The sequence below is a fragment of the Oryx dammah genome, unplaced genomic scaffold, assembly GCF_014754425.2.
Source record: "Oryx dammah isolate SB20612 unplaced genomic scaffold, SCBI_Odam_1.1 HiC_scaffold_23, whole genome shotgun sequence".
NCBI classification, from domain to species: Eukaryota; Metazoa; Chordata; class Mammalia; order Artiodactyla; family Bovidae; genus Oryx; species Oryx dammah.
In genome coordinates this window covers 105,438,235-105,450,533 of record NW_024070207.1, presented here as the reverse complement: position 1 = coordinate 105,450,533, position 12,299 = coordinate 105,438,235, and the positions used below count along the sequence as shown (strand labels likewise).

Here is a 12,299-nt window from a genome sequence, read left to right as displayed (position 1 = left end):
TTTCTCTTGAATATTTCTCTAACTAGGGGTATCTAATGCCCAGCAGAGTTTACAATATGAAAGAGATACACAGAAGTGCTTTTGTGGCACAAACTAGAAAATGGAAGCAATGCATTCTGCTGTATAAACACCTGTGATAAATGTCGAAAATGTGCTGGAAGATAACAAATGAGTCTTCTACCCCCACCACACTTATCTGCTGACTTGAACCTGCTTCTACTCCTTATTTCCTTTAATGATGTCACAATCGTCTGAGGAATCCTGGGTTGAACTTCAAAGTCACCCTTGACTACTCCTTTCCTTCATCTATCCTGTCTGATCAGTCTCCCCATCCTGTTGATTCCACCTCTATGATGTCCCCCACTTCTTTACTTCATCTCTACTATTTTCCCTGGTGTACACAGCTTTCCTGGTGGCTCAGATGGTAAAGAATCTGCCTGCAATACAGGAGACCCATGTTCCATCCCTGGAAAGATCCCCTAGAGGAGGCAGTGGTAACCCCACTCCAGTGTTCTTGCCTGGAGAATCCCAGGGACAGGGGAGCCTGGCAGGCTATACTCCATAGGGTTGCAAAGAATCAGACACAGCTGAGCAACTATCATTCACTCACTACTATTTTAAGAGCTTTCTAAATGGCCTCCCTGTTTCTAGCTTCTGCTTCCATCTGTCCTTGATAGTGCCACTGGAATTATCTTCCTAAAATGTAGATCAAACCACTTCATTCATGGATATTTTCCACTCTCTCCATTGAATAGAGTTGTAATTGTCCAAAGTGTCATCACAGAAATATCATCCAGGACTTTTCAGAAATGCAAATTCTTAGTTCCCAATCAACACCTTCTGAATCAAAGCACTAATGGTAAAGCCAAATAATCTATCTTTTCAGAGAAAGATAAATATCATATGATGTCTCTTTTATGCAGAATCTAAAAAGAAATGATACAAGTGCATTTGTTTAAACAACAGTGAAAGACTCACAGACTTAGAGAATGAGCTTACGGTTGCTGCAGGCGGGGAGGATAGGGGAAGGGATAGTTAGGGAGTATGGGATGGACAGGTACACCTGCTGTATTTAAAATGATAACCAACAAGGATCTACTTATAGCACAGGGAACTCTGCTCAGTGTTATGTGGCAGCCTGGATGGGAGGCGAGTTTGGGGGAGAATGGATACATGTATATGTATGGTTGAGTCCCTTCACGGTTCACCTGAAACTATCACAACATTGTTAATTGGCTGTACCTCAATAAATAACATTTTATTTAAAATGTTAAAAAAACAACAAAAAATAATAATACGAAAATTTTAAAGACAAATCATCTTTCGATGATTCCTCCTGATGATGCTGATGCACACTGAAATTGGTCATCTACGGGATTCAGCATTAAGTTCAATTTCCTTTGTCCTTTCCCGGTGTCTTGTTCATCCCACTTTTATGATCTTATTTTTACCTGGTTATGCCTTTCTCCCTACACCATCCCACTGTTTTAGAACCTCACCCTTTATTATCTGAGATATCTCATTGACTTGCATTTTCTCTTCCCAGTTATCATTTTGAATTGAGGCAGTTAAAATTCCTTCTCCTTCTTAAATTCTCTTTGATCTTCTCCATTATATATTTCTCCTCCATTAGTTTACTTGAAAAATAGAAACCAGTTCTGGGTGGAAATGGAATGAAACCTCTGACTCTGTGTTTCCTCAGCAATGTTGCTTTTACTCATAGCATTTCTCCTTTCTGCCTTGTGTTATATGTAGTTTGTGACATGTACTTGCCTATTAAAAGATGATTTCCTCAAGGTCAACACTAGCCTCAATAATCTTTGCTGTAGGCAAAGATTGTACACTCATGTGTACAATGAGTCACATGTAGTAGGTGGCCATTAACAAATGTGGAAACACACTGAAACATGATTTGGACTCTAATATATGATTTTGTGTCTTCATTGCTTCAAACAATAGCTCATTTGGAATTGCTCTAGAGCTTAAGGACTTTTATTACTTGCAAGAATAAAAAATAGAGGTCTATTCAGCTATATCCTCTAAAACAAAATAAAAGTAAATATATGCCTTAAGTCTTGTTACTCTTTTTTAAGGATCAAATTGCAACAGACATCAAGAGCAAACTTCTGGACACCAAAAGGAAAGAGAGAGGAGGGATGAATTGGGAGATTGGGATTGACGTATATACACTATTGATACTATTTATAAAATAATAACTAATGAGAACCTACTACTGTGTAGCACAGGGACCTCTACTTAATGCTCTGTGGTAACCTAAATAGGAAGGAAATCCAAAAAAAGGGAATATATACACATCTAGCTGATTCACTTTGCTGTACAGTAGAAACTAACACAACATTGTAAAGCAACTATGCTCCAATCAAAAATTTTAAGTATTGGTTTGCAGGGTGCCTGTCCTGCCACCCAGAGTGCATCTTTCTTGTTACGTGTCTCTAAGATGGGAAAGAGATAAAATTTGATCTCTGTTTGGTTTGTTGCTCATCATGTTGATATTTAATCCAGTGTCTGACAAATGTCACAAAGGTATAAAATTCCTGGGACTGGTAACACTTTTGGATCTATCCGTATGCACATATCCTTTTTTGTGGTCCAACTAGACGGCTCTGTGGAGATACAAAAAGTGAAATTAATCAAGTCTTTCATTGAAAATTTATACAGAAGTGAATGGATAAAATTATCATGTTGAATAAAAATAATTTTAAATAGAGCAAACTGTGTATGATGAGTTAAATCAGAGGTTCAGAGTGAAAGAGGAGAGTGAAAAAGTTGGCTTAAAGCTCAACATTCAGAAAATGAAGATCATGGCATCTGGTCCCATCACTTCATGGCAAATAGATGGAAAAACAGTGGAAACAGTGGCAGACTTTATTTTCTGGGGCTCCAGAATCACTGCAGATGGTGACTGCAGCCATGAAATTAAAAGACACTCCTTGGAAGGAAAGTTATGACCAACCTAGACAGCACATTAAAAAGCAGAGATATTACTTTGCCAACAAAGTCCATCTAGTCAAGGCTATGGTTTTTCCAGTGGTCATGTATGGATGTGAGAGTTGGACTATGAAAAAAGCTGAGTGCCGAAGAATTGATGCTTTTGAACTGTGGTGTTGGAGAAGACTCTTGAGAGTCCCCTGGACTGCAAGGAGATCCAACCAGTCCAATCAGTCCTCAATGTTCATTGGAAAGACTGATGTTGAAGCTGAAACTCCAATATTTTGGCCACCTGATGTGAAGAGCTGACTCATTTGAAAAGACCCTGATGCTGGGAAGGTTGAAGGCAAGAGGAGAAGGGGACAACAGAGGATGAAACGGTTGGATGGCATCACCGACTCAGTGGACATGAGTTTGAGTCAACTCCGGGAGTTGGTGATAGACACGGAGGCCTGGCGTGCTGCAGTCCATGGGGTCACAAAGAGTCAGACACAACTGAGTGATTGAATTGAACGGAAATTCAGAGTTGATACATGATAGCTGTGACAGCATTGCCATTCAGTTATCAGATGAGTGATGTTTCTGATTACAGTATATTTTTGTAAATAGAGACACAAAAGTTTGCAAACTATACCTTGGTGCTCAATTTAACAAATAGTGCATAGGAGTTAAAACAATCTTAGCACATAAAGTGATATATGCGCTTATTTATATCACTATGGGCTTCCCTTGTGGCTCAGCTGGTAAAGAATCCTCCTACAATGCAGGACACCTGGGTTTGATCCCTGAGTTTGGAAGATCCCCTGGAGAAGGGCAAGGCTACCCACTCCAGTATTCTGGCCTGGAGAACTCCATGGACTGTATAGTCCATTTTGGTTGCAAAAATTTGGACATGACTGAGCCACTTTCACTTTCTTTAGATGGCTATTATGAAAGGAGATTATGAGACAGTTTTTGAAAAATCTTAAAATTTCATATAAAGCCTTTAAAAATGTATTATTTGATCCAGTAATTTTTCTTCAGGAATTATTTCCTGAGGAAATTTTACTTTTTTTTGAGAGGAAGTTTGCAGCACACTGCATATTATTTTATCGCATATTTAGAACAGTCAAAAATAGGGGGAAAACTTTAAGTAGTCTAACAGCCAAAGAGCTAAGTAAATTATATGTAACACCATTATGGAGTTTTATGTAGTTATTATAAAATATTCTGTAAAACAGCATGATGTAACTTTTTATGGAATTGTGATCTCAGCTGAGAAAAGAAACTTATTAAACCAAAGGACAGGTTATGAAACTATGAAAATATTCTTGTAATTTCCTTTTTTTCTTTTTATCATAAGAATACAAATAGTCTTAAGAATAAATTCTTACCAAGTGTGTGTTATGCAGTGCACGGGGTTTTGTATATTAGTGTCTAAAATACCTGCTAGAATGTGAAGGCTAGGTATGACAGAGGGTTAAATATGCTATCTGGATCCTATTTGCCTTAGCATCCATCACCTGTCCCCTGATAAAGAGGAGACCATATCTTAGAAGAAATTTGACAACACCTGACTAAGGGCCGCTCCCACCTGGAGACGACCTAACATTTAGAGTGTAGCAGATGATAACTTCTAGGCTTTGGAAATTGGATTCCTGATAATTGACAGAGTCTCTTGAGTTAACCTCAGTTCTTAACACCCACACAAATCTCTCCAACATATGTGAATGAGCTCTTTCAAAAATGTTACATTGTTTGTGTATACACACACACATACACACACAGACATATATATATATGTGTGTGTGTGTGTGTGTTTGTGTTTGTATATATATATATATATATATATATATTTTAAAGATAAGAATCTGGCAGTATCCCACATCAGAGAAACATAATCCAAAAAGTAGAGATGAAAATAAAACCTCGTGTGAAACAGCATGTACTATAAAGGTTAATTTATGACATAATTTGCTGCAATCCTTGCTGCTGACAATTTTGGGGGCATCTCTGCTTCTTTCTTGGAAGGATTGAAACATTGCCAGGTTTCAATTTATGAAGTTCATATCTGGAAAGAGTAGCAGCCAGTGCAGGTAAAGAGCAGAATTCTCATTAACATCTAGCTTCAGCCTTTCTGTTCTTTGTATGTGCATGGCCGACACCCTGTAACTATGGTCATGTCTCAAGCTTGCCTTTTCCAAGCACACTAGAGGTGGAGAAGGCAATGGCACCCCACTCTGGTACTCTTGCCTGGGAAATCCCATGGATGGAGGAGCCTGGTAGGCTGCAGTCCATGGGGTCAATGAGAGTTGGACACGACTCAGTGACTTCACTTTCACTTTTCACTTTCATGCATTGGAGAAGGAAATGGCAACCCACTCCAGTGTTCTTGCCTGGAGAATCCCAGGGACCGCAGAGCCTGGTGGGCTGCCGTCTATGGGGTCGCACAGAGTTGGACATGACTGAAGCGACTTAGCAGCAGCAGCAGAGGTAGAGACAAGTGATACAAATATGTCAGGTATGTAGTTTTGATCATTGGAAGTTTTAAAAAGAAAATACACACACACATTTACATCTGTGAGTCATTTAAAAAGTCATTATGTTTTGATTGCCTGAAAATTTTAAATGAAGGCTTATAAAAAACATTTCACAGATCCCACCACTGGACAGGAATAGTCAATTTTCAGTCTCTGATGAAAGATATGAATTGCAGAGTAAACTAACATAATGCCTCTTCTTTGATGCTTTTATTCAGTCATTCACCTACTCCTGCCAACTTTACCTCCTAAATCTTCTTCAGTTCCACCCTGTTTCTCCTTCTTTACTACCACTGCTCAACTTCAGACCTTCAGTAATATCATTCTCCTGGCTAAAACCTTCTACCTTACATGCCTGCCTTAAATTTCAGCCAGCATATCACATCTGAATATATGAGATGGTCTCCAAGAGCCTGCCATACTTTTTGCATCTCATAAAAATACCTCCACCGTCTGTCCTTGCCCACTTCTTTCCCCCATCTCTTGCTGTTTCCTTCTTTAAACTTGTTTGTACACCATAGAGCCATTTGTATTTCCTGCAAAACTCTGCTATTTCTTATTTCTGTGCCTTTGCTTTCATGTGAGTGTTAGTTGCTCAGTCATGTCCAAGTCTTTGTGACCCCATAGACTGTAGCCTACCAGGCTCCTCTGTCCATGGGGATTCTCCAGGAAAGAATACTGGAGTGGTTTGCTATTTCCTTCTCCAGGGGATCTTTCTGACCCAGGGATCTAACCCGGATCCCATGCTTTGCAGGCAGATTCTTTACCGTCTGAGCCATAGGGAAGTTCCTTTGCGTTCATATTCACCTCCAAATTAAATATCTTTCTGCCAGTTCTTTGTATGGCTCCCTTCTGACAAACATCTCAAATATTTTCTCTTTATGGAACATATTCCTGAGTAGCTCTGTGCATCCCTTTATCATCGCATTTCCATTGTCCTTTCAGTTTCTGTCAGTGTCTTTGATTACACTCTGAGCTCCTTAAAAACAAGGGCTATGCCTTGTAGGTCTTGATGTCTCCAGCCCTGAGGACAGAAACTGGAACGAAGGGAGTTCTTGCTCCATGGATAAATCTGTTAGATTGGATTTCTTAGAACAGGGCCCAAGACAAGATGTTGATGTACACAATTGACTAAGGGAGTGCTCTTCAGGGAAAACCTAAAAGGGAGGGAGAGAGAGAGGAAAGCAGGGCAGGAAAGGGGAAAGAGCTGAGTGAGGTCACAGTTAATCTCTAAGCTTGGCCTGATCCACACACAGAGAAGCTCTGGAGCATTAACTGCCCTGTACAGTTGTTCCTACTGGAGGTAAAGGAACAACCTTTTTTTTTTTTTTTCTTAACACTCACATCAGTCAGTTATTGGCAATAGGCAGACCAAAGGAGATGTAAATTTCCCACCAAGATGGCTCTTGTTAATCAAGAGTAATTTTTAAGAGAAGGAGGCAACTGTGAACTGTTAGCAGGCAATACTCAAAGTTGCTGGAGGATGGATAGATCAGTTTAATAAAAGTAATAGTGAAAGTGAAAGTCACTCAGTCGTGTCTGACTCTTTGCAACCCCATGGACTTGTATAGTCCATGGAATTCTCCAGGCCAGAATACTGGAGTGCATAGCCTTTCCCTTCTCCAGGGGATCTTCCCAACCCAGGGATCAAACTCAGGTCTCCCACATTGCAGGCGGATTCTATACCAGTTGAGCCACAAGGGAAGCCCTAGAATACTGGAGTGGGTAGCCTATCCCTTCTCCAGTGGATCTTCCCGACCCAGGAATTGAACTGGGGTCTCCTGCATTGCAGGCGGATTCTTTACCAATAAAGGTGATGGGGGACCTCTATTACATTATCACAGATGCCTTAATTATTGTTTCATTATTCCAATGTACCTATCCAAGTGGATACTTGAAGGGTAACATAATTTACCTTTTTATATGTAAAGTCTTACTTTGTCTTATTGGGATACATTACAGATAAGGTCTATGATTAGACTTTTTATTTTAAAGAATACAGCTTTCAAATTTGTTGCCATGATATATTTTGAGCTCTTATATCTGTAGTAATAGTGACAATTAAAAATGCATTCACCAATATCATTTGAGTGTATTTACATTTATTCATTCTATGGAGCCTTTGTCTATGAAATAGTACATCAATAGGAACTACTTGTAAGGAAATTAGTTCTGAATCTTAATTCCATCACTGTCTTCATATAAGCTCCTACAACATTACAGGTGGCAACAAAAATAAATGAATATGGTGCTTCCTACTCTCACTCCCTCAGTGCAACTTTTTGGCTTCAGAAACTTGCATTGAGTCTGAAGGAGTATGTGCTGTATAAGAGACATTCAACAAGAGTATTTCCATGGAATCCTCCCACCAGGGAAAGAGAATACTAATATCTAACTTTCTGACAGAGGCTTATAGTATCTAACTTTCTGACAGAGGCTTATAGAAGGGCATTTTATTCTGAAAGGCAGAAAAACTGATTAGATATTATTTTCCTGAAGAATTACCCAATGAAAATTTAAAAATAATAAAGGTTACCTGGTAACTTACATAATGGAATTAAGAGTGTCTAGAAATATAAAAATATTGTTGGCTTAGAATAACTGTTTCCAAGCCAACAGAGCTTGTGTACTGAAGTAAGGAAATACTGAACCTATCAGTAGCAATTCTTGTCATCAAGAGTTAGGTTTTAAGTTATCACATATTCCTTTAAGATTTGAGACATCCCATAGGATGAGATTTAAAAAAATTCTTTGTGGCTATATAAGAAAAAAATGTCTTTATTCAAAGGAGATGCATACTGAAGTGTTTCAGCAGTGAAATGTCATTATGTCTCTATTTTATTCTCAAATAATTTAGGAAAAAATTGTGATACATGCAGAGTGAGAATGTGTACAAATGTGGTAACATGTTAACAAAGGAAAAAATAGCACTCCCCACTGATTTCATTTAGTAAAATGCTTTAATTTTTGAAAAACATATATATGTTCATTTATTTAAATGTTTATCAAAATATTTGAAGATATCTTGAATTGTCATTTATGTTATTTGCCATCTTTCCCCCAAATGCACTAACATGTTAGTAAATTTATAGTTTACTTTTGAACATCATATATTTATAGTTTAATGGTAGTAAAACTTCCTAAGCCATAGAACCTATGCGCTATTTCCCTATTAAAATGAACATAAGGTGTCTCTGATACCTAAGGGGCTGTTATTTCTTCATTTCACCTCTGCCTTTTCCTTGGTGTGTGAATCAAAGCTGTTTGAAACTTTTTTCTGCCATAGATAAAGTACTAAATAACTCAATTTTCTGTAATTATAGTTTTCTTTCAACATTATGCTTAGTAAACAGATTCTGAAAGTATGGATCAATATCTCTATCTGTCCCCCAACTCAAATCTTCTCTGTTCTCTCAGTTGTATTTGTTACTAACTTCTTAGAAGTTTCTAAGCTAAATATTTTTGCTTTTAGCTTCAGGCATTCTGCTTTACCTTACAAATCTTTGGAGAGTCTGAGTAGTTTCATGTCACTGCCTATACTGCTACATTAAAGGTGTTTCAGCCTTTTGCCCTGGCAGCTGTCTCCTGTGTGACAGATGGCCTCAGTTACAGGAATGTAATTCTAGAATTATATTGTAATTCATATCATGATAAAACAAGATAATTTCATGCTTATTGCCAGAATTAACTATTTAAAAATCCCACCTAGGATGCATTTCATGCAATGGGACAAATGTACAAAATTGTGTTGATAAGTACTGCATGTAATTATGTAACGTGGACATCTCTGTGTACAGTTCTGTCATCCTATTTAGTGTGGTGAGCCCACTAGGCAGCAGTCATTGATAGGAATGATGCTAATGACTTGGACATTGCTGATGTCCCCCAAGCTTCCAGCACATCTACTCTAGATAGTACCTTAATACAGTGTTTTATTAGGAATCTTAGACCAAAATTTGGTAATTAAAGTAACTAAAGAATGGTGTGAAATTTAAATTACCTTTATTAGGAGACAATACTATGGTGGTAAGGGAAATGAATTCTAGGGTCAGATGAGCTGGGTGAGAACACCAGAACTTTCATGTATTAGCTAGTATTGAGTCTGTTTGTTGATGTTGACATTATTTTGTTTATTTACTCAAGAATTCATTCACTGACTCTTTCATTCATTCATTCATTTAGTCAGTATGTATTGAGCTGGTTAGCAGGCACAGTTCTAGGCACTGAGGTTAAAGAAGTAAATTAGAGGGACCAAGTCCTTGATCTCCGGAGGCTTACATTCTACTGTGAAGACAAAGCAAGCAAAAAGTGGGTACATGACATCAGAGAACAATAAGTCCTATGGAAAAAAAATATGAAAGAACAATCGATCAAATGACTAGGAAGGTGGTTTTGCTGGCAGGGCAGTTAAGGAGTCTTGGAGGAGGTGACATGTGGAGGAAGGTAAGGAGGAATCCATGCAAGTTGGTTGGTGTGAAACGTTCAGTGTAGAGGGAACAATGAGTTCAAAGCCTAAATGAATATTTTTATGAAAGATGAATGAAACTTTGTAAGCTCAGCACATAGTTAAGTGCTCATCAGATATTAGATAATACTTTAAGAAATTTGGCTAATTCCATAATGTGTCACCTTTGCTCTAATATACATCTTCCTTTTCATTTTGATCATTTTCCCTCTCTTGAATTCTCCATTATTTTTCCTGTCCTTAGATCCTTTAGCTCGCCCTTTTGTTAATCTCAAGTGAGTTAAACCCTGCTTGCAGTACTCAAATGCTCTTGCTGTTAGAGGTCCTCTTTTCTTGGTTTTTGCCATTTTACTCAGCATTTATATACTGTGAGCTATGGCAAACTGATTCTCTTTCTAGATGTGGGGCAACTTCCCTCTCTAAGCTGGAATCCACAACTTCTCTGTGATCATAATAATGGTGATGGACCTGTCCTATGGTGACCTGTTGCTGTTGTGGGGATATGGTGGGGGAGAAGTGATAAAAATGGTACCAAGATATCATTTGAAAGATGGTGCTACAAGGAAACCCAGAAAACCCAATTAGTCCCCATGCCATCAGCTCCATGTCCCACCATGGTTTGTACTTTACTCTGCCTGATACTCCCAGAAATCAGGGCAAAGTAATGATCTGCCTCTGTCTCTGGCTGTGAAACCACTACTAAACATGACCCGCTTTTGTTGTACTACTTTCTGCCTTGTTTGGCTGTATAAGCCTTACTCTTTACTTTATTAGTGTGTGCTCAGAGAGAAAAAAAAATCATACTCTAATTTGAATACAGAGAGTGTGTGTAGAGATTTGCTCAGTGCAACAGGTTATTGGAGTACTGAAGGACTGGCTAGGAAGAAAGAAAGATGTATTAGTCTGCTCGGGCTGCCATAACAAAATACCATAGACTGGGTGGCCTACACAACAGAAATGTGTTACGGTTCTGGAGGCTGAGAAGTTCAAGTTTAAAGTGCTGGCTGATTTGGTTTCTGGTGAAGGCCCTCTTTCCTGCTTACTAATGGCCATCTTCTTGGTGTGTGCTCACATGACATCTCTATAAGTACGCAAGAGGAGAGAGACTGCAAGCTCTGGTGTTTCTTCTTGTAAGAGCACCACTCTTTCTAAGGGTTCTGCCCTCATGACTTCATAGAAAGCTAATTACTTCCCCAAGACCCCTCTTCCATGTACCATTACATTCTCGATTAAGGCTTCAAAATATGAGTTTAAAGAGAACGCATTCAGTCCATAGCAAAAGATAACCATAAAGAATAGAGGAATGGTTGCCATCACCCCTAGCTGAGAGAGAGCCTCCAAGGAGAAGCTCCCGTCCTTCATTCCCAGAGTGAAATCCAGACCTCACTGGGAAAAGGCAAGGCTTAAAGTCACTGAGATGACACCCTGGTAGAACTGGTTGGAAGTCTGCCCTCTGCAGTTGGACAGAGATGCCTTGCCCTCTAAGGTATCGGGGAAAGCTGTCCATAAGATGTCTCACCCGAGGCTCTGCTAAAAAGATTATCAAGCTGCTGCATGCCACTGCAAGAGTCTTCCAAGCAAGTATGCTAGAGCCAGGGAACAAAACCCTTTCCTTTGCAGTCTCTCTCCAGCACCCTTTACTAAGAAAACATACGTTCCAACTAGCAAAGGAAAATATTTCACAGGTCCGGACCTATTTTCAAAAAAACAGGCAAACATTTGGATTTAGAGTGGGAGTGCCATAAGCCAGTAGCCATCACACTGATTAAAATAAGAATAAATATCATCAGAAGCAAACTAAGTGATGAATATATTGTTTGTTAATAGGATAAATTACTTTCCACTGTCCTTCGGAGTTTTATCCATCGCTGCACCATTTGTGCCTAGGGAAAAATTTTGTCCAATAGAGATGCTCAATAAATATTATTGGATGAATAAATGAATGAATAACCTAATTGCTTCCATTGTTTTCTCTAATGTTTTTTCTCTTTCTCTTTTTTGACTATAGCTGATGGATGCACAGATTGGTCTGTCGATATCAAGAAATACCAAGTTTTGGTGGGAGAGCCTGTTCGCATCAAATGTGCACTCTTTTATGGTTATATCAGAGCCAATTACTCCCTAGCCCAAAGTGCTGGACTCAGTTTGATGTGGTACAAAAGCTCTGGTCCTGGAGACTTTGAAGAGCCAATAGCCTTTGATGGAAGTAGAATGAGCAAGGAAGAAGACTCCATTTGGTTCCGACCAACGTTACCGCAGGACAGTGGTCTTTATGCCTGTGTTATCAGGTATGCTTTTCATCTTGTTACTGCTCAATCAATGATATCAAAGGTTGCTGTCTTATATACCTAGATTTTGTGGCTCTC

At 38.8% G+C, this 12,299-nt stretch overlaps 1 protein-coding gene across 1 annotated transcript in view; it reads left to right on the top strand.

Annotated features, from left to right (window-relative positions):
• Window positions 1-11,402: 11,402 nt before the first annotated feature.
• The window catches only part of IL1RAPL1 (interleukin 1 receptor accessory protein like 1), a 682,102-nt gene continuing 681,205 nt past the window's right edge, over window positions 11,403-12,299 (top strand). The window contains exons 1-2 of the mRNA XM_040265353.1: window positions 11,403-11,514; window positions 11,942-12,221. Of these exons, the coding sequence (XP_040121287.1) occupies window positions 11,403-11,514; window positions 11,942-12,221 (392 nt within the window). The remainder of the gene's footprint in view (window positions 11,515-11,941; window positions 12,222-12,299) is intronic.